The sequence below is a fragment of the Nerophis ophidion genome, linkage group LG03 (assembly GCF_033978795.1).
Source record: "Nerophis ophidion isolate RoL-2023_Sa linkage group LG03, RoL_Noph_v1.0, whole genome shotgun sequence".
NCBI lineage: Eukaryota > Metazoa > Chordata > Actinopteri > Syngnathiformes > Syngnathidae > Nerophis > Nerophis ophidion.
Genome location: NC_084613.1, coordinates 31,954,596 through 31,977,088, shown reverse-complemented (window position 1 = coordinate 31,977,088; position 22,493 = coordinate 31,954,596). Strand labels below are relative to the sequence as shown.

The window sequence follows — 22,493 nt, the reverse complement described above, 5'->3', positions numbered from 1 at the left end:
TAGAAGCATTTAAGTGTAATCTTAAAACTAATTTGTATACTTTAAATAGATCCCTTTGTAGACCAGTTGATCTGACGTCTCTGTTTTCTGCTCAGCCCCCCTCTCCTGCATGGTGAGTGTTGCGCACAACCAATTTTCCTCTCAGGGAATAAAACACACTGGTCAAGCCCAAGTTCTTTTGGATGACATATATGTTACAGCAAAAAGGACCAATGAGACAGAATACTACTTGGCCAAGTGTTACTAAAGCTTTAGGAGACAAGCCCTTACAATGCAATAATAGCATCAGCAAGGAGAGATCTAAAAGTAAGACAAAAAGGAGTCAACTGTAAAAAAGCATTTATATATGTTAAAGATTTCACATTCAAGAAGCCACGTCATCATTTTATGTGGACGCATGCACAGGCATCAGTCCAACCTGGTGTCAGACAGTACACAGAAGCAATCCCACGAGGACCAGGAAGCACGATACCAGTCTTAGGACAGGTTCAGACCACCTTGTACAGGTGGATCTGTCGGAGGGCCTCGGGGTCCGCATCCTGAACGTACACGTCGTAGTCCAGAGGAAGCTCCAGCACCCAGTCAACCGGCAGCGTATCCTGATTTACACAGAAAGTAGTCATTTAACTCCACCCCCTGCAGGCAACCATGTTTTTTTTACCTGAAGTGTGTTGAAAGTCTCCTGCAAACTGGGGACCGTCACTAGCAGAGAGCCGGTCTTCCTCAAGGTCTGGGTGATCCACTTCCAGGCCCTGGACACAGACACCTTGGTCAGTGACCTAGTGGTCCTGCGCACCTGTGTCGCAGCACACCTGACTTGTTGGTCGGGCTCCATGAAGAACTGGAAAACGTTGTTGATGACCACCACGTCGGCGCTCTGGAGCAGACAGTCCTGCGTGCATACGTCAGCGTGGACAACCTGCGCGACAAAACCCTTGTTGCCATGACAACCAACACCCGGAATTGATGCCGGTGTTTCACCTGGACTCGGTCCCTCATTGCGTACTTGTCCACCATTTTGTTCTGAAGGTCCACAAAATCCTGGCTGAGCTCCACGCCCACCAGCCTGGAGGCAGCGCTAAACAGGTAGCCCCCATATAACACCGCCCCCAGCCGCGAGCCTACGTCCACCAGCGTGCGGCCGCTCAGGTCCGGCAGAACGTTTCGGAACAAGAAGGCCAGCTCGGACACGGAGAAGGAGTGCGACACGAAGTCTGCGGACATACACGGGAGACGCGGCCGTCAACGCCGCTTCCTGGAGAGTGTCGCCGTGACGACGGTGCCCACCTAAAGGCGCGGTCTTGCTGGATCCGCAGGCGAGGCAGTAGCAGCGGCTCATGCGCCCCGCCTCGCACAGAGCGTCCACGCGCTCATCGTCGTACAGGAAGGCGTCCACGTGCGCCGTCGGACGCGCCCGCTGCCGCACCTGGAACCCAGGACGCCGTCTGGGATGTCAGCACGCCTCGGTGAGTACACTCGGTTCTTGTCTAACCTTTTGTCGGACATGGCTCTCGCACGCCACCATGGCGTCCGGAGGCAAGCTGGCCCGCAGCTCGTCTGCGATGCTTCGTAGGATCACCTTGTCGTTGTCCACCACGACATCGTCTAGCTCACCTGAAGAAGAGCGGACTTACTGGGGCAAATGACAAGTACAACAGTAACTGTTCTGAGAACCTCGTGTGATTGATGTTGTATTACTTCCCTTCACATCATTAGCCTGCTCTGTGTCTGAGAGATTTGGTTCTTTTATTGCCCCCTGCTGAATTCCTAACAAGACTGTTGTGATGCCGAAGATTACCAACTGTCCAAATGGGTTTCTTTTGTAAATGATGCTGTATTACTGCCTTTCCTATAGGTTGAACCAAGGTTTTTGCGAGATCAAATGAATACTTCAAAGACAGTATCTTTTTCTGGACATTGCTTTACTGAACAGGACAAATTCCCAAAAAGTGGTATCGGGTTTCGGAGCGATTTCGGCCTGATGATATCGATATTTTTCAGTTCTTCAGCAAACCCTCCTTTATTGATTGTGGTAAAATCATTCCCACAAAGTATATTGGAATACAAAGGAATATTTGATTGCTTAGAGCACAAAATCACTGCTATATGATATATGTTTTTATCAATATTAGAGCAATTTAGACACTCTTTCATGCAATATAATAATGCTGCTTGAGGCGGAGCCAATCAGGGGCCACGATACTCAACAATGCACTCTGATTGGTTTGATCCCATCTCCTGGCCAATACTACTCTAGTGTTGATTTCTTTACTTCCTATAGCCATTTCTGTGCTTAAAATGCTTAATACACAAAGTGTGCAGAATATGGGAAAATAAATAATCTTGCAATAATCGAAAATCTGAAGCGCAATATGGCAAGGGATGACTATACTTTCACACACAGTTATTGTTTTATATTTACATTTTGTTGGCTTACCAAAGAAAAAAATGCCATGTTTTGTTCCTATTATTGTGACGATAAGCAAATTAGGAGTAAAATATTTCAGGTAAAAAGTATTGAATACCATAAATTGATTAACGTGGACCCCGACTTAAACAAGTTGAAAAACTTATTTGGGTGATACCATTTAGTGGTCAATTGTACGGAATATGTACTGTACGGTGCGATATACTAATTGAAAAAAAAATAAATCAATCAGTCAATCAGTATCAATATCAGTGTCGTTACTTGGTAGAAAAAAATAGCGCTTGAAGGCCTACAACTTCACAAATGTTTCCTCACCAGATGTTCTGATCCAATCAACGAGTTTTGGGACGTCTGAAGGTTGGACTTTGTTCACAAGTAGCAGAAGTTGATGTTTGGCTTCATGAAAGTCCATCTTGTCTTCCTCACGCTGCGCCCGGCTCCTCCGTGGGCTCTTTTAAGGTGGATCCACTTTTAATCTAAAAAAAAAAAAAAAAAAAAAAAAAAAAAAAAAAAAAAAAAAAAGTGACAACACCAAAAGTAACCCAGATGCCCACACGACGTATGCGAGTTTATGTACTACATCATATGTAGGTAAATGTAGTATAAAATATAGCACTATACAGTATTTATACATCAATATAAGTAACACACGCTCGCAAATACTGGAACGACCTTAAGAATTGAAGCCGAAAACCGGAAGTGCTTTTATTTCGCCCAAACTGTATGTTTTGTGGTCAGATAATGTATAATAATATACGCTAAAGTACAATATAGTTATTAACAGAAGTTAAACATTAATTTGCGTAATTGCACCTACGCAAATACTTGCATGAACATTAAGAATTGAAGCCGGAAACCGGAAGGGTTTTTATTTCGCCCCAACTAGGTTTTTCGGTCAGATAATGTATAATAATATACAGTAAAGTAGAATATAGTTATAAACAGTAGTTATACATTAATTTGTGTAATTGCACCGTCGCAAATACTGGCACGACCTTACCTATTGAAGCCGGAAAAAGGAAGTGTCTTTTCCCTATCCAATTGTTCTCGGTCAGATGATGCCTTAAATCAATCTTGTATCCACAAATGTAGTTTAATGGAGTGTTTTTTTTTTTTTTTTTTGTGATTTAATTTTGTTGATTTAAAAAAAAAAGTGGTTGCGAATGCGAAGTTTCAGTCGTTGGGGGGCGCTGTTTTCCACATCACGCTGTTTTTGCACACAGAAGAAGACAACCCGGAAATAAATATTTTGGCGCTTTGAACAAATGTTGCAAATTTCTCAACTCAGGAAGATTTTGAACGGCTTTGTTTTAAGCGTTAAGTTGCTAGTTGTTCTTGTTTTCTTAGCTCTCCTAAAGCTGTGTGTTTACAAGACAAAGCTTGTGTCGAAGTTGACATACAAAGGTACGGACAGATAAATGAAATGTGATTGTAGCGTTACACGTGATGACGTCATCATCGTTAGTATTATTATTAGTAGTAGTAGTATTATTATTATTGATATTTGTATTATTATTACCCGAGTGTGTGACACGTTTTTTTCGTGTTCCAGCAGTTTTTGTCATGATTGATTGAGTTTTAGCTTGCTTTAGTAAAATTTGCATCATTATCCATCCATTTCCTACCGCTTGTCCCTCCAATAGTGGGTATATTTATTGATATGTAAACGCTGTTGACCGTTAACCATGAAGGAACAGTGACACAGGAGTGGCTCTACATTGGATGAAGTTATTATAGGTTGTGTTGTGTCTCCATTACAAAGTTTGTTGTTTTTACCCTGAATGTATGTCACTGAATGTTTTTGCTTTTAAAGGTTTTTACATCAAACCATGCAGAACATTTCATTCAATAACCAAGTTGTGGGCAAAATGTGTTTAAAAAATATTTGTTTAAATCCATTGTGTGTTAAAAATCATTGTACAGTGTTATAAAAATTAAGAGCATAAATATTTGTTGCATCTAAACTCAAGACTCAATCCATCCATTAAGACTTCAACAATCGATATTGTCCCAGAAGCAGCCAATGTGGCGCCTCAGTCTTAAAGGCCTACTGAAATGAGATTTTCAGTTGTTGTGATAGGAAACGGGGATAGCAGGTCCATTCTATGTGTCATACTTGATCATTTCGCAATATTGCCATATTTTTGCTGAAAGGATTTAGTAGAAAACATTGACGATAAAGTTCGCAACTTTTGGTCGCTAATAAAAAAGCCTTGCCTTTACCGGAAGTCGCAGACGATGACATCACCCGTGTGAGGGCTCCTCACATCCTCCCATTCTTTATAATAGGAGCCTTCAACAAAAACAGCTATTCGGAACGAGAAAACGACAATTTCCCCATTAATTTGAGCGAGGATGAAAGATTTGTGGCTGAGGATATTGATATTGAAGAACTAGAAAAATAATAATAAAACAAAAAGCGACGGCCCCGGGCGGCGGCAGTGTGAGCGTTTTCAGATGTAATTAGACACATAAACTAGGGTAATTCTGGAAGATCCGTTATCTGCTTATTGTTTTATAATAATTTTTTAGTGGGATTTTAGAGCCATACCTTGAGGTCGGATGGCTGCGGTGAACACGCCAGTGTCTCCGAGAGAAGCCGAGGAGCCAAGCTCACAGCTGCCTTTTTTGAGAGCTACTGCAGGAGGACGAATAATCCACTGATGTCTCCGGTAAGATATATATCACAATTTTCCCATCCAAAAACCTGCTGGTTGACGTAGAGAAACACGTTCGCTTGACCGCTATGTGTTAAAGCTTCACAACAAACAAAGAAACACCGGCTATGTCTCGGTGCTAAAGACAGCTGCAATCCACCGCTTTCCACCAACAGCATTGTTCTTTTTAGTCTCCATTATTAATTGAACAAATTGCAAAAGATTCAGCAACACGGATGTCCAAATTACTGTGTAATTGCACGATGAAAAGAGACTACTTTTAGCCGTAACTGGTGCTGAGCTAGTATGTCCCCTCCAACCCGAAACGTCACAAACATACGTCATCATACGCGTCATCATTCCGTGACGTTTTCAACAAGAAACTCTGCGGGAAATTTAAAATTGCAATTTAGTAAACTAAACCGGCCGTATTGGCATGTGTTGCAATGTTAATATTTCATCATTGATATATAAACTATCAGACTGCGTAGTCTGTAGTAGTGGGTTTCAGTAGGCCTTTAAAGGGGAACTGCACTTTTTTGGAATGTTGCCTGTTGTTCACAATCTTTATGAGGGACTAGAAAAAAACATGTTTGTTTAGTTTTCATTCTAACATGTAAAATTGTCTTGTTCTTGGTGGCTAGCAATGCAGCTAATGTTAGCAATCAATTATATCGCTAAATCACTTTGAAAAAGCATTCAACAATACTTAATTTATGTTCTGTAACCTGTGTAACAGTGGTTCACAAATGGGGGTAGGCGTACCCCTGGGGTTACTTGAAGGTATGCCAAGGGGTACGTGAGATTTTTTTTTAAATATTCTGAAAATAGCAACAATTGAAGAATCTTTTATGGATACATTTATTGAATAATACTTAAACAAAATATGAACATAAGTTCATAAACTGTGAAAAAAAATACAACGATGCAATATTCAGTGTTGACAGCTAGATTTTTTGTGGACATGTTCCATAAATATTGATGTTAAAGATTTCTTTTTTTGTGAAGAAATTTTTAGAATTAAGTTCATGAATCCAGATGAATCTCTACTACAATCCCCAAAGAGGGCACTTTAAGTTGATGATTACTTCTATGTGTAGAAATCTTTATTTATAATTGAATCAATTGTTTCTTTTTCAACAAGTTCTTGTTATTTTTATATATATTTTTTCCAAATAGTTCAAGAAAGACCACTACAAATGAGCAGTATTTTTGCACTGTTATACAATTTAATAAATCAGAAACTGATGACATAGTGCTGTGTATTACTTCTTTATCCCTTTTTTTATCAACCAAAATGCTTTGCTCTGATTAGGGGGTACTTGAATAAAAAAAAATTCACAGGGGGTACATCACTGAAAAAAGGTTGAGAACCACTGTAGCAATATTGTTATTGTAAGACGGAACTATTTTTCTAGCGTAATTGGCCCTAATGTGTGAATATTGTCTATCTGTGTTGGCCCTGCGATGAGGTGGGCCGAATGCAGCTGAGATAGGCTCCAGCACCCCTCGCCACCTCAAAAGGGACAAGCGGTAGAAATTGGATGGATGGAGTAACACATTGGCATGCTACAATATGAGGCGTAGAAGCTAACAACGGAAAGAGATGAGCTTGCACGAATCACGTTTGAGTTTGTAATGCACAAAACTGTGGTAGGACACCAATCTGTATGGTGTGAAAAACATGAACAATCATATTACAGTATCTGTAAAGTAGCATGTCATGTTTTGTTTGTACAGAGCTAGCCAGACAGTGTGCTGTAGTTGTAACAACACATGATGTGAAGCGTGCATCACAATCGATATAAAGTGTCACTCACTCCATGGTCTGTTTGGTCCAGCTGGCATGGGATGTTTTTTCCGGTTTAGTTGGGTAACCACTCCATTTATGTCAAAATAGCGCGGCTTCAAATTCCACATTTTACAGCGTCAAAGTCACTTTCACCTCGCTTGCTAGGCTTCCGTCTGCTACAACGTCTCACTCTTCCTTTGTGTGTGTTTCTAGAAGCAGCAGTTATACTGAGGATTAACTCATCCTCAGTATATTCAGCTTCAAAAAGATAAGATTGTGACCCCTCATTTGTCCAAAAATATTCGTCTTCGTTGTCTGGTACCAAGTCTGCCATGATTACAACACACACACGTTTGTTTGTGGAATTTAGACATGCGTCGCTATGGATATGGAAACAAAATGCACGGAATAATTCAGCATTGATTAAAATGATAAAAATATGGTAAATATTGTACATATTACATATTGTTACGAAGGTGTATGTTACTTTTGGTGTGTGTGTGTGTGTGTGTGTGTGTGTGTGTGTGTGTGTGTGTGTGTGTGTGCGTGTGTGTGTGTGTGTGTGTGTGTGTGTGTGTGTGTGTGTGTGTGTGTGTATAATATGTATATATACTTGCAGTGTCAATGTTGTACATATTACATATTGTTATGAAGGTGTCTGTTACTACATTCTATATATACTTGCAGTGTGTGTATATAGTTATGAAGGTGTCTGTTGATTAAACGTCTTCTTTGCACACAGATGCCTCAAGGGGGTATGTCTCCGTTCACCTTGACATCAGCTGCCAGCCTGGTGTCCAAATGCGTGTCCAGCGGCGCCGTGACTCAGGTCAGCGTGCTGCCCTAAAACACTCGACATCATCTTCTACAGCACACCTTTCAAACTCAAAGCATGGAGGCCAGATCTGGCCCGCCACATCATTTATGGTGGTCCGCCACATGATATAACGTGACTAGCCACATCATTTATTGTGACCTTCCATGTCATTTATTGTGACCCTCCACATCATTTATTTTGCCTCACCACGTCATTTTTGGTGACCTTCCACGTTATTTAAAGTGGCTCGCTATGTTGTTTGTAGTGGCCCGGCACATCTTTCAGGGTAACTCGCCACATAATTTATGGCGGCCCGCCACGTTACTTAATGTGGCCAAAATGTGATGTGGCCCTCAATGTTCTAAATCGTCAAACGCTGGCTTTCAGGAAGAGCTAGACTCCGCCTACTCACAGCCCAACTCCGCCTTCTCCTCCCAACTGCATGACGCCGAGCAGCGGATCAGAATGCAGAAGGAGCTGGATCAGGTGAGCCGCCACCTGTGGTTGGTAGAACGCAGTCCGAGCTTTGATGATGTCATGAACCCTACGTCCTGCAGCTGCAGCTGGAGGCGGAGCTACTGAGGGCGGAGAAGTTGAGCGCTGATGTCACACATCCAGCCTGCCTTGGTGACACACACAAACACCAGCCTGCCTTTTTGACACACTCACACAAACACACGCACACACTAAACAAGACTAACTTCTTTTCAGCCACAAGGTTCCAGACGTTGCAGACGTTCTGCACTCATCTCCAGGACTTCCTGAAGGACCAAAACAGTCTGAGGCATCGTTTCATGAGGCCGCCGGGCCGCACCAGCCTGCCGGTCCGAGCCCACCTGCACAGGTACGAGTTTCATCTGTTTCGCTTTAGGCAAAGGTGGCAAGCAGGGCCCCATAGACGGCGTGTGCTCCATGTTGCGCAGGTCTGTGGTGAACGTGGTCCACGCACTGCTGGATCTCGTGGAGAGGCTGGATGAGAAGACGAGCGCCGTCGCCAGACGTCCGGCGGTGGCGGGCGACCTGGCTCGACTGGTGAGTCACACGACCGCGGGACATCACCGTGGCGACCTCGTTTAAAACTCTCTCTCTCTGGGCCAGAACTCATCTCTCGCCCAGCTGTTAGCCCTGGTGGCGGAAGCTGAGACGTTATCCAATCAGCTTCTTCACTGGAAGGACGTCCACAGCAGCCTGATGAGTGACAGCTTGACCCCGCCCCCTCAATCACGGGTCACATGCAAACCTGACCTTTCACCTGGTTTTATATAAAAGACCGGACGCAGCCGCCATGCTAGTAACGTGTCTACATTTGGAATATTATTAATAAATCAATCAATCAATGTTTACTTATATAGCCCTAAATCATGATCATTTCTTTGTTGTCCATGTCCAATCATGTGCTGTTTACGGTCGCCGTCTTGGAAGGGGCGGGACTAAGTGGAGTTCAATGTAAATACACAGCTGATGCAAGTAACTAGTACATTTCACTAAGCTTTCATTTGGAGAGCAGCTGGACTTTGATGTCGCATTTTGTATCAGCATTGGCAATGCAGCTGATGTAGATATCAGGAAGTTAAGACGCTAAATATCCTTCACATGCTCATTAAACATTTAAAACGAATGTGTACTCTGTAAAAATCAATGATAGTTAAATACAGTTGGAGCCTTTAGCCTGCTGCTCATGCTAGCTGTGAGATTTGATACTCCATTGTGTTTACATGAGTCAAAAGAGACAAGTGGTAGAAAATGGATGGCTAGTTATTTATACTTGCTTGTTGCCATCAAACATTTAACTTGGTGTTCATCTCAGGAAAAGCTCGGATTTTAAGTGCAGATCGCTAATGCCAGCGTAGCCGCGCGAGGCGCCGCCATCTTGGCACTAACTCCGTACATTAGTGATGGGTTGATGAGGCTTCATGTATCATTTCGACACATTGCAAAACTGTACTGATACTGTGTCACTAAATACTGACATCTGCTGGACATTAAAAATGCCTACAGGCAACCTATGGACCGACTCAACTGACACTTTTATGGCCTAGTACAGGGGTCGGGAACCTTTTTGGCTGAGAGAGCCAAAAAGCCTAATATTTTAAAATGTATTCCCGTAAGAGCCATATAATATTTTTTTTTAACACTGAACACAACTAAACGCGTGCATTTTTAAGTAAGACCAACATTTCTAGAGTATAATAGGTCTCTTATTCTCTGTAATAACATTGTTATTCTAAAGCTAACTCTGGAGGGGGCGTGGCCCGCGGGCCTGCAGCAACCTAGGGTGGGCCAGGACCGGCCTCAAAATCAGCGAGAGCTGCGTAGGTGGCCCAACCTGAGCCTTGTTATCTAATCACCTGTCGCTTTGTTATAAGCAGCAGCCAGGAGGAGAAATGGGGTTGGGGCTGGAGCCAGAGCGCGAGCAAGAACGAAAGAGAAAAATACAATTGCTGGAAAGCAACTGAGAGACTTATTGAAAAATAAAACAATAGTGTAACCCTGAAACGGGCTCTCATGTCGGTGCTTGGTGGTCTGAAGAACCCCCAGGAGGACAAGCCCCACATTAACCAATAATAAATAAATAACTTCTTAACGCAACTTCTTGAGCAGGTGTGGTAGTAAACGGATGGATGGAGTAAAAATGCATGAGAATGTTTTGTGTTTTGAACATTATTTTTTAACACTTATTACAAGTGGAATTATTCATTACTTATCATGTCAAGTAATGTCAGCTCAGATTTATCCGAGAGCCAGATGCAGTAATCAAAAGAGCCACATCTGGCTTGCGAGCCATAGGTTCCCTACCCCTGCCCTAGTATATACAACAACAAAAAAACAAGTCATTGTATTTCATTTAGGATTATTTCATATCTTCATTTAAATAAAAAATGTTTTTATCTTTTTTAGATACAGTCAATAAATAATGTGAATATGATTGATTGATTGAAACTTTTATTAGTAGATTGCACAGTACAGTACATATTCCGTACAATGGACCACTAAATGATAACACCCGATTAAGTTATTCAACGTGTTTAAATCGGGGTCCACGTTAATCAATTCATGGTAAAAAGATAATGACTTCGAGCTGGGTTTGAAAAAGTACCCTCAGGAACTCAGTTTATACTACTTCAGTCCTTCACTCTACCAACTGAGCTATCGAAGAGACTAATTGTCGCTGTTTTTCTATGTGACCAATAAGATGTTTGTGTAGGTGGGACAATGCTAGAAACTTTGAGAGAACAGGATGAAACGACAAGGAAATGAACACAAATACATTTTTTTCCGATACATGATCAAAATATTCCCACACGGTGGAAATGATCTCCGACGACGATAAATTACAAATGACCAACGACAGAAGTGCGGCGATTCTGTTGGCAGCAGCGTCTAGTTGACAGATGCGCTTCCTTATAAACACAGGTTGGCGCGCAGGTGCCAGTGCGACACAGTTCGCGTATCGGTCACGTGACTTTCTAAGAGCAGTACGCGCACCGACACAGGGTTTCGCCCTATGAGCTCGACGCATGCGCCGATGCATCGGTGTTGCCGGACCCATCACTACCGTATATGTATGCTGTGTTTATTACTACAAGGTACAGTTTTTTGAGTACTTGATCAGTGTTACCGTTATATATTTCATCAGTTCTTTTCAAAGTACAGTCTGGTCGTCGCGAAGCCAATATCGTGTCGTCACACTCATGAACTGCTTAAATGATGCCTTCATGGTAACTCGGAAATGAGACAAACAGTTCGAATCCTGATTAAATAAATGCACATCAAAACTATGCTCACGTTTGGTTTGTTCCTTAAAGTGCAACGAAACAATTTTTTTGTATGAAAGTGACAACAAAAACAATCGACAATCAAGTTTATATTTGACAGATAAAACAAGGATGGTGTGATTCCGATAGTTCCTGAACGCAGCATCATCATCTTTCTTCATCGTCTGCGGAGCAGCGCCATTGTGTCTTCTTTATTTCCCTGGTGAGCGTTACTAAATTACCACTGCGCCTTCATGGACGTGGATCAGGATCAGGAACAGGACCAGGTGCGCGTGGAGCTGCAACCTGCGGCGAACAAAGACGTCCCGCCGGGCCAAGCTGAGCATCAGCACCAGCAGGCTGCAGATGCTGATGCGACGGAGGCCGATGTGAGCGAGGTGGCTCTGGACCAGGAGGACCCTGGGGACCAGGAGGACCCGGCGGAACAGGAGGACCCGGCGGACCAGGAGGACCAGGAGAAACAACCCATGACCACAGGAGGAGATGCTGCTGAAACCGGCGAGGCTGTGGCCCCTGAGGGGGAGAAGAACGGCTTCGTGAAGGTGAAGATGGAGGAGGAAGAGGAGAAGTTCACCGGTCTCAACAAGGAGGAGCTGCTGCGAGTGGCGGGAACACCTGGGTAAGGAGAGGCGGGGCAGTGATTGATTGATGGATGACGTCATACGCCTGGGTACGAGAAGGCGAGGCAATTATTGATTGATGACGTCACAAACGAGCCTTATTACTTTGATTGATGTTTGTATTGGCGCCCTCTGCTGGCCACCCAGGGAAGAGTACTCAGACTGTTTGCCCCCCAGGTGGGTGCGCACACGCTGGGCGCTGCTGGTCCTGTTCTGGCTGGGCTGGTTCGGCATGCTGGGCGGGGCGGTGCTCATCATCCTGCAGGCGCCGCGCTGCCGGGACTTGCCCACCACCTACTGGTGGAACCAGGGACCCCTCTACCAGGTGGCACGGGTGCAGTCCTTCACGGACGCCGGCAACTTCCAAGGTGAGTCCGCCGAGTGAGGGGAGGAACCGCAGTTGGCGCTGACCGTCCTTCCCCCGTGTCCCCGCCAGGCGTGCTCAGCAAGGTGGACGCCCTGTCTCGGCTCGGGGTCAAGAGTCTGGTGATCGGCCCCGTGCATGTGGCACCGCCGGACGACGCCATGGGTCTGAGATTTGAGGAGATCTCGCCCGACGCCGGCAGCTTAGAGCAGCTAAAGGAGCTGTTGCGCGCCACGCACAGGAAGGGTGAGCACAGGCATTGTTGCGGTGATGGTTATTGTTGTGATGATGGTGATAGTTGTGATGATGGTGATTGTTGTGGTGATGGTGTTTGTTGTGGTAATGGTGATTGTTTTGCTGATAGATATTGTTGTGGTGATGGTGATTGTTGGTATGATGGTGATTGTTGTGGTAATGATGATTGTTGTGATGATGGTGATGGTGATTGTTGTGATGATGGTGACTGTTGTGGTGATGGTGATTTTTGTTGTGATGATGCTGATTGTTGTGGTGATGGTGATTGTTGTGGTAATGATGATTGTTGTGATGATGGTGATGGTGATTGTTGTGATGATGGTGACTGTTGTGATGATGGTGACTGTTGTGGTGATGGTGATTTTTGTTGTGATGATGCTGATTGTTGTGGTGATGGTGATCATTGTAATGATGATGATGATGATGATGATGATGAGGGCAGTAATTAAGTTCTGTTGCACTCAGGCATGATGGTGGTTCTGGACCTGACACCAAACTACCAAGGATCTACTGGCGCCTGGTTCTTCAACGGCACTGTGACTGTGGTCGCCGAGAAGCTGAAGGTGGGCATTGCAGCATGCAGGGGGCGCCACCGCCTCTGACTCTGTGTGTGTGTGTGTGTGTGTGTGTGTGTGTGTGTGTGTGTGTGTGTGTGTGTGTGTGTGTGTGTGTGTGTGTGCATGCGTGCGTGCGTTTCCGTGTGTGCGTGTGTCAGTCTGCACTGGTGTTCTGGTTCGACCAAGGCGTGGACGGCGTGCAGCTGTCTGAGGTGGAGCGTGTGGCCGCCATGGTTCCATCCTTGTGGGCTGACATCCGGGCCATCGTCCAAAACGGGACCAACGAGCGTCCCACTAAGAGGTCAGACAGTTTGTCCGTCACCAGACTTTTATTTTGAAAGTTGAAACACAACGAGTGCGCCTTCCTTTCCGTCTGGCAGAGTTCTGATTGGCGTGACTGAACGCCACTCGGCCCTCGACGTGTCCGACCTGCTGTCCTCCACAGGGGTGGACCTGCTGACGTCCAGGCTCCTCCTACCCTCGGACCCTGCCGAGTACGCCCAGTCCATTTGGAGCTTATACTCCGCCCATGCTCAGAGCCGGCTGGCGTGGAATGTGGGGGGGTGGGGCCAAGGGCATATGGCCTCACTGGTGGGCCCGGCACTGCTCCGACTGTACCAGGTCCTCTTGTTCACGCTGCCCGGCACACCTGTGTTCAACTATGGTGATGAGATCGGCCTGACAGACCAGGTGGGTTCAGGGGGCCTGAACTTAGCATTCAGCTACAGCACGTGTCATGTGACCTTAGGGACATCATGTGACCTCACGTGACCTCATGACACCTGCACTCTTTTTTTAAGGACTCAACGTTTCCCAGAATGCTTTGGGACTCAGACGAAGAACTTAACGGGACCCTGCAGGTAAATGATCATGATTGCTGTGCTGATGGTGATTGTTGTGGTGATGGTGATTGTTGGGATGATGGTGATTGTTGTGGTGACAGTGATTGTTGTGGTGATGAAAAGTGTTGTGCTGATGTTGATGGGGAAGATTTTTACAATGTTGTTATAAGGATGGGGATGATGATAATGATGATGATGATGATGATGAATGATTATAATGATAATCATTAATGGTTATGATGTTGATTGTTAGGATGATGTTGATGATTGTTATGATAATGATGATGATGACGATAATCATTATTGGTTATGATGATGACGATTGTTAGAATGATGATGAATGAGTATGATGATGATAATAATCATTAATGGTTATGACATTGATTGTTATGATGATGATATTGATGTTAGGATGATGATGTTATGATGATAATCCTTAAAGGCCTGCTGAAATGAGATTTTCTTATTTAAACGGGGATAGCAGGTCCATTCAATGTGTCATACTTGATAATTTCGCGATATTGCCATATTTTTGCTGAAAGGATTTAGTAGAGAACATCCACGATAAAGTTCGCAACTTTTGGTGGCAAATAAAAAAGCCTTGCCTGTACCGGAAGTAGCAGACGATGTGCGCAAGACGTCACCGGTGTGAGGTCTCCTCACATCCGCACATTGATTACAATCATAGCCACCCGCAGCGCGAGCGATTCTGACCGAGAAAGCGACAATTTCCCCATTAATTTGAGAGAGGATGAAAGATTTGTGGAGGAGGAAAGTGAAAGTGCAGGACTAGAAGAAAAAAAAAAGACGAGGGCAGGAGCGATTCAAATGTTATTAGACACATTTACTAGGATAATTCTGGAAAATCCCTTATCTGATTATTGTGTTACTAGTGTTTTAGTGAGATTATAAAATCATACCTGAAAGTCAGAGGCGTGTGGTGACCGCCAGTGTTTCTGAGTGAAGCCATGGAGGAGCCAAGAAAGTCGCAGCTGCCTCTTTGACAGCTGCTGCAGGAAGAACGACACAAGCAATTTCTCACCGAAACCTGCCGGTTGACATGTGGTGGAAAAACATGTTCGCTTGACCGTTCTGTTCCATATTAAAGCTTCACAACAAACAAAGAAACACCTGCTGTGTTTGTGTTGCTACAGCCGGCCAAAATACACCACTTTCTACCAAATGCATTCTATTTTGTAGTCTCCATTATTAATTGAACAAATTGCAAAAGATTCAGCAACAGAGACGTCCAGAATACTGTGTAATTATGCAATCAAATCGGAGGACTTTTAGCTGTGAGTGGTGCTGGGTTTAAATGATGATGATGATGATATTATTGTTATGATGTTGATTGTTAAGATGATGATGATTGTTGTGATGATGATGATTGTTATGATGATGATAATTATTATGATGATTGTTGTGATGATGATTATTTTATGAGAATGATGATTGTTATAATGATGATGATTGTTACTGTGATGATGATTGTTGTTGTGAGGATGATGATGATGATGGTTGTAATGATGATGATTGTTATGATGATGATGATTGTTATTGTGATTGTGATTGTTGTTGTGATGATGATTGTTATGATGATAATTGTTATGATGATGATATTGATAGTGATTATTGTCATGATGATTATATTGATAGTGATGCTTGTTATGATGATGATGATGATTGTGGTGATGATGTTTGTTATAATGATAGAGATGATTTTTATGATGATGATGTTGATTGTTATGATGATCATGATTATTCTGATGATTATGATGATGATTGTTATGTTGATTTTATGATGATGATTATGAATGTTATGATGATGATGATGGTAAAGATGATGATGATTGTTATGATGATGATCATGATTATTCTAATGATGATGATGATGATTGTTATGATGATGGTTATGATGATGATGTTGACTGTGATGATGAAGATTGTGATTATTATGATGATGGTTGTTATGATGATCATCATGATTGTTATGATGATGATCATGATTTTTATGTTGATGATGATGATGATGATGGTTGTTATGACGATCTTCATGATTTTTTAATGATGATGATGATGATTGGTAGGATGATGATGACAACGATGATGATGGTTGTTATGATGATCATGATTGTTATAATGACAATGAGTGTGGTGATGATGATGATGACTGTTATGATGATAATGCTGCTGCTAATTCTTGTTATAATGATGATGAATGTGATTGTTATGATGATGATGATCATGATTGTTATGATGCTGATTGTTATGAAGATGATATTTATGATGATTGTTATGATGATGATCATGATTGTTACAATGATGATGATGATCATGATTGTTATGATGAGATTGATGATTGTTATGATGATTATGATGTATGTTATGATGATGATTGTTATGATGATGATGATTGTTATAATAATGATGATGATGAATGTGATTGTTATGATTGTGTTGATATCATGATCGTTACGATGATTGTTAGGATGATGATGATTATGATGATGATCATGATTGTTATGACGATGATGAATGTGATAGTTATGATGATGATGATTGTTATGATGATGCTTGTTATGATGATCATGATTGTTATGATGATGATGATTATTTTTGTTATGATGATGATTGTGATAACGATCATAATTGTTATGATGAGAATGACGATGTTATGATGATGATGATGATGATTTTTATAATGATGATGATGTCTGTGATGAAGATGAGTATGATTTTTATGATGATGATTATGATGATGATTGTTATGATGGTGATCATGATTGTTATGATGATGGTTGCTGTTATTATGATGATGATGATTGTTATGATGATGATGATTATGATATTATAAGTATGATAATGATGATGATTGTTATGATGAGAATGATGATGGTGATATTGTTATGATGATGATTGTTATGCTGATGATTGTTAAGATGAGAATGAGGATGATGATTGTCATGTTGATGATGATGGTTGTTATGATGATTATTAGAACGATGATCATGATTGTTATGATGAGGATGATGATGATGATTGTTATGATAAGAATGATGCTGATGATTTGGATAATGATCAAGATTGTTAAAATGAGGATGATGATGATTGTTATGATGAGAATGCTGATGCTAAAAATTGTTATGTGATTGTTATGATGATGATGATCATGACTGTTTGGATGAATAATAATTGTTATGATAGTGATGATTGTTATGAGAATGATGATGATGATGATTGTTATGATGAGGATCATTATTGTTATGGTGATGATGATGATTGTTATGATGATGATTAGGATGATGATCATGATTGTTCTAATGATGATGACTGTTAAGATTCTGATGATCGTGATTTTTATGATGATGATCATAATTGTTATTATGATCATTATAATGATGATGATGAATATGATTGTTATGATGATGATGATTGTTATAATGATGATGAATATAGTTATGATGATTGTTATGAGGTTGATTATGATGGTGATCATGATTGTTATGATGACGATTTTCATGAGGATGCTGATTATGTTGATGATCATCAGGATTGTTCCGATGATGATGATTGTAATGATGAGAATGATTATGAATGGTATGATGATGATAATGATGGTGATGATGATTGTTTTGATGATGATGGTGATTGTTATGACGATGCGGATTGTTATGATGAGAATGATGATGATGATGATGATGATTGTTATGGTGATGATTAAGATGATGACCATGATTGTTCTGATGATTATTTTTATGATTCGGATGATGATGATTGTTATGATTATGATGATGATCATGATTGTTATGGTGATGATTATGATGATGATCATAGTTGTTATGATGAGGATGATGGTGATTGTTGTAATGATGATGATTATGTTGATGATGATTGTTTTGATGATTGTTATGAGGATGATTATGATGATGATCATGATTTTTATGACAATGAGGATGATTGTTATGCGGATGCTCATGATCGTTATGTCAAGAATGATTATGATGATGATGATTGTTATGATGATCACAATTGTTTTGATGATGATTGTTTTGATAAAGATTGTTATGATGAGAATGATGATGATTGTCATGAGGATGATTATTGTTATGATGATTAGGATGATGATCATGATTGTTCTGATGATGACGATTGTTATGATTATGATGATCATGATTGTTATAATGATGATGATGATTATGATGATGATCATAATTGTTATGATGATGATCATAATTGTTATGATGATTGTTATAAAGATGATGATGATTAATGTGATTATAATGATGATGATTGTTAGAACAATGATGATGATTATTTTGATGATGATGATGATTGTTATGACAATTATTATGATGATCATGATTGTTATGATAATGGTTGTTATGATGATGATTATGATTGTTATGATGATTGTTATGATGAGAATGATTACGATGATGAGCATGATTGTTATGAGGATTGTTTGATGAGAATGATGATGATGATGATGATGATGAATGTGATTGTTATGACAATTACAATGACTATGATGATGATGATTGTTATGGTGATGATGAATTTGACTGTTATGATGATGATGGTTATGAAGCTGATGAATGTGATTGTTGTTATGATGATGATTTTTATGATGGTGATGACGATGTCCCACAGGAGGAGCGAGAGCGCCGTACGTCTAGTCGCAGTTTCTTCCGCCGCCTGAGCGAGCTGCGTGTGAAAGAGCGCTCCCTGCTGGTGGGAGACTTGGTGCCGCTCTTCAACTCCTCGTCCTCGCTGGCATACATGCGCGTATGGGACCAGAGCGTACGTTACCTAGTCGCCATCAACTGGGCCGAGCAGGAGGCGGAGTTGGAGTTGAACCACCAGGCCCTGCCCCCGCAGACCATGGCCGACGTGGTCCTCGCCACCAACGCGACGGCCGTTGACCGTGTGAACCCGGCCAGGCTGCGTGTGGGCGCCAGGGAGGCGCTGCTCCTCAAATTTCCCTACGCTGGCTAGAACCATTGTTGTCATTGTTAGCGTGTTAGCGGTGTCAAAGTAACGGGAAATAAACATGTCCGCTGACTACTTTTGTCATGCATTTGGCTCCGCCCACTCGCTAATGAAAGCAAGCAAGTGAATTAGTTTTATTGCCGACTCCTCACTTTATCACTCGTTCATCTGAGTTAAGTTACCTTTGTCCAGCAGCAACATAATCACAAAATAAATCTGCAGATGAATGTCACGGAGCCCACCACAAGGGGGCGCATGTGAACTGCAGGTGCTTGTTGCCGCCATCTTTCCATGTCTAGGAAAAGGCGACATTGACGACAAAGTACAGGGAGAAGTAGAAGTAAAGTCAAGAACACAAATACTGTATTTTCATGAAAGAAAGAAATACATGTGATTAAGAATTTGAAAAATATTCCGGAATTCCTTAATTATTTTCCGAATATAAGAAAATGTAAAACAAAACAAGATTGTAAAGAATAAGTCAGTGCCTGAACAACTATGATGAATAATAACGCAATTACTGAATAGATTTACTGAGTAGATTTATGTATACAATATATATATACATACATACAATAGATAAATACGATACATATATACATATAGATAGATACTGTAGATAGATAAATACATTACATAAATATATAGGCTTCACGGTGGCAGAGGGATTAGTGCATCTGCCTCACAATACGAAGTCCCTGCAGTCCTGGGTTCAAATCCAGGCTTTCTGTGTGGAGTTTGCATGTTCTCCCCGTGAATGCGTGGGTTCCCTCCGGGTATTCCGGCTTCCTCCCACCTCCAAAAACATGCACCTGGGGATAGGTTGATTGGCAACACTAAATTGGCCCTAGTGTGTGAATGTGAGTGTGAATGTTGTCTGTCTATCTGTGTTGGCCTTGCGATGAGTTGGCGACTTGTCCAGGGTGTACCCCGCCTTCCGCCCGATTGTAGCTGAGATAGGCGCCAGCGCCCCCCGCAACCCCTAAAAGGGAATAAGCGGTAGGAAATGGATGGATGGATAAATATATAAATAGATTCAATAGATGCATACGATTAATACGTATTGATACATAAATATAGATACTGTATATAAATATGATAAATAAATATAGAATTAGTCAATGAATATAGATAAATACTACAGACGGACGATTACATTAGATAAATAAATATAGATGGATACATAGATATTAATATATTACTATGTACATAACAATAGATGTATGAATATTTAAATAAATAGATACAATGGATAGATGAATACAACAAAATAGTATAGACAGATCGCTGCAGAAATGGAATTGATAAATATAGATATATAGATACAATAAATAAATACTATGGATTTTATAAATATACATACTGTATAAAATACAATAAATAAATATAACAGATAAATACTATAGATGGAAGGATGTTTGAATATATAAATAAATACAACATTTCAATAATTATAGATACATTAATACAATAGATGTATAATTAAAACAGATGGATAAATATAACTTGGTACGATAAATATAATAGATGAATAAATACATAAGAGAAATAAATATAGCTACACTATATATATATATATATATAAAAAATGAATACATAAATATGATGAATAAATATAGATGTATCCATTCATCCATTTTGTACTGCTTGTCCCTTTTGGGGTCGCGGGGGAGGCTGGAGCCTAATATATGTATAAATACAATAAATAAACATAGATGTATGAATACAATTATCAAATAAAGATATATATATATATATATATATATATATATATATATATATATATATATATATATATATATATATGTATATATCCATCTATTTTCTACCGCTGGTGCCTATCTCAGCTACAATCGAGCGGAAGGTGGTGTACATCTTGGACAAGTCGCCACCTCATTGCAGATATATTTATATATATATCAGATGCATTGATACAATACAATGAATAAAATAGGTAAAATAGATCAATGTAGATCAATATCAATGTGCTGCTCATTGTTCTTATAGACCAGGGGTCACCAACCTTTTTGAAACCAAGAGCTACTTCTTGGGTATTGATTAATGCGAAGGGCTACCAGTTTGATACACACTTAAGTAAATTGCCAGAAATAGCCAATTTGCTCAATTTACCTTTAATAAATACATCTATATATATTTAAAAAATGGGTGTTTCTGTCTGTAATTCCGTCATACGTTTTATTTTCCTTTTACGGAAGGTTTTTTGTAGAGAATAAATAATGCAAAAAACTTAATTGAACGGTTTAAAAGAGGAGAAAACAAGAAAAAAATTAAAATAAAATTCTGAAAAATAGTTTATCTTCAATTTCGACTCTTTGAAATTAAAAATTCAACCGAAAAAAAGAAATAGAAAAACTAGTTAATTCAAATCTTGTTGAAACATTTTTTTAAATAATTTATGGAACATCATTAGTAATAGTTCCTGATTAAGATTAATTTTAGAATTTTGATGACATGTTTTAAATAGTTTAAAATCCAATCTGCACTTTGTTATAAGATATAACAAATTGGACCAAGCTATATTTCTAACAAAGATAATTTATTATTTCTTCTAGATTATCAAGAACAAAAATTTTAAAAGAAATTCAAAAGACTTTGAAATAAGATTTAAATTTGATTCTACATATTTTCTAGATTTGCCAGAATATTTTGTTTGAATTTTAAATCAGAATAAGTTTGAAGAAATACTTCACAAATATTCTTCGTCGAAAAAACAGAAGCTAAAATGAAGAATTAAATGAAAATGTATTTATTATTCTTTACAATAATAATAATAAAAAAATATTACTTGAACATTGATTTAAATTGTGAAAAATTGTCAGGAAAGTAGAGGAAGGTAAAAAGGTATATGTGTTTAAAAATCCTAAAATCATTTTTAAGGTTGTATTTTTTCTTTAAAATGTTCTTTCTGAAAGTTATAAGAAGCAAAGTAAAAAAATAAATGAATTTATTTAAACAAGTGAAGACCAAGTCTTTAAAATATTTTCTTGGATTATCAAATTGTATTTGAGTTTTGTCTCACTTAGAATTAAAAATTTCGAGCAAAGCGAGACCAGCTTGCTGGTAAATATATAAGATGTAAAAAATAGAGGCAGCTCACTGGTACTTGCTGCTATTTGAGCTATTTTTAGAACAGGCCAGCGGGCTACTCATCTGGTCCATACGGGCTACCTGGTGCCTGCGGGCACCACGTTGGTGACCCTTGTTATAGACTATCATTCAAACCTCGTTAAATGAGTAAAAGTAAAAAAGTTTTTTTATGCTACAAACCGAGCAGAGGTGATAAATGTCAACATTAAAAGTCAAAAATCCATATTTAATGTCTATTCGTGACAAAGCTGCAGCAGCCAGTGGCTCGATCTTATTTTGAAAGTCTCC

At 40.3% G+C, this 22,493-nt stretch overlaps 3 protein-coding genes across 4 annotated transcripts; 2 read left to right on the top strand and 1 right to left on the bottom strand.

Annotated features, from left to right (window-relative positions):
• Nucleotides 1-322: 322 nt before the first annotated feature.
• Nucleotides 323-2,904, bottom strand: zgc:109986 (uncharacterized protein LOC553566 homolog). The gene is made up of 7 exons (XM_061894936.1): nucleotides 2,744-2,904; nucleotides 1,493-1,614; nucleotides 1,288-1,426; nucleotides 982-1,214; nucleotides 813-919; nucleotides 662-752; nucleotides 323-599 (listed from the first exon to the last, which is right to left on the bottom strand). Exons 1-7 carry the CDS (start codon nucleotides 2,838-2,840, stop codon nucleotides 489-491), a joined length of 900 nt encoding a protein of 299 aa, XP_061750920.1. The 5' UTR covers nucleotides 2,841-2,904; the 3' UTR covers nucleotides 323-488.
• A 722-nt stretch (nucleotides 2,905-3,626) lies between these two features.
• Nucleotides 3,627-9,041, top strand: haus2 (HAUS augmin like complex subunit 2). Of its 2 annotated transcripts, XM_061894954.1 has the most exons (8): nucleotides 3,627-3,832; nucleotides 4,961-5,100; nucleotides 7,620-7,706; nucleotides 8,082-8,180; nucleotides 8,252-8,321; nucleotides 8,406-8,538; nucleotides 8,618-8,726; nucleotides 8,793-9,041. In XM_061894954.1, exons 2-8 carry the CDS (start codon nucleotides 5,092-5,094, stop codon nucleotides 8,958-8,960), a joined length of 675 nt encoding a protein of 224 aa, XP_061750938.1. In that variant the 5' UTR covers nucleotides 3,627-3,832; nucleotides 4,961-5,091; the 3' UTR covers nucleotides 8,961-9,041. The 2 variants fall into 2 exon arrangements, with proteins under 2 accessions (XP_061750938.1, XP_061750939.1); XM_061894955.1 differs by lacking the exon at nucleotides 4,961-5,100 and having other exon boundaries at nucleotides 3,628-3,832.
• Nucleotides 9,042-11,599: 2,558 nt separating this feature from the next.
• LOC133549458 (amino acid transporter heavy chain SLC3A2-like) lies at nucleotides 11,600-19,169 on the top strand. The gene is made up of 8 exons (XM_061894887.1): nucleotides 11,600-12,089; nucleotides 12,268-12,458; nucleotides 12,527-12,700; nucleotides 13,175-13,272; nucleotides 13,425-13,567; nucleotides 13,647-13,956; nucleotides 14,067-14,126; nucleotides 18,759-19,169. Exons 1-8 carry the CDS (start codon nucleotides 11,704-11,706, stop codon nucleotides 19,101-19,103), a joined length of 1,707 nt encoding a protein of 568 aa, XP_061750871.1. The 5' UTR covers nucleotides 11,600-11,703; the 3' UTR covers nucleotides 19,104-19,169.
• The last annotated feature ends 3,324 nt before the right edge of the window (nucleotides 19,170-22,493 follow it).

Bases quoted from the DNA above. Each gene is read 5' to 3' on its own strand.
- haus2 (XM_061894954.1), top strand. The intron at 8,181-8,251 runs GTGAGCCGCCAC...TACGTCCTGCAG, and splicing joins TGCAGAAGGAGCTGGATCAG to CTGCAGCTGGAGGCGGAGCT. The intron at 8,322-8,405 runs GTGACACACACA...ACTTCTTTTCAG, and splicing joins CACACATCCAGCCTGCCTTG to CCACAAGGTTCCAGACGTTG.
- zgc:109986 (XM_061894936.1), bottom strand. From the start codon at position 2,840: ATGGACTTTCATGAAGCCAAACATCAACTTCTGCTACTTGTGAACAAA. The intron at 1,615-2,743 runs GTGAGGAAACAT...GCTCTTCTTCAG, and splicing joins TGATTGGATCAGAACATCTG to GTGAGCTAGACGATGTCGTG. The intron at 600-661 runs GTAAAAAAAACA...TGTGTAAATCAG, and splicing joins AGACTTTCAACACACTTCAG to GATACGCTGCCGGTTGACTG.
- LOC133549458 (XM_061894887.1), top strand. From the start codon at position 11,704: ATGGACGTGGATCAGGATCAGGAACAGGACCAGGTGCGCGTGGAGCTG. The intron at 12,090-12,267 runs GTAAGGAGAGGC...TTTGCCCCCCAG, and splicing joins CGAGTGGCGGGAACACCTGG to GTGGGTGCGCACACGCTGGG. The intron at 13,568-13,646 runs GTCAGACAGTTT...TCCGTCTGGCAG, and splicing joins AACGAGCGTCCCACTAAGAG to AGTTCTGATTGGCGTGACTG.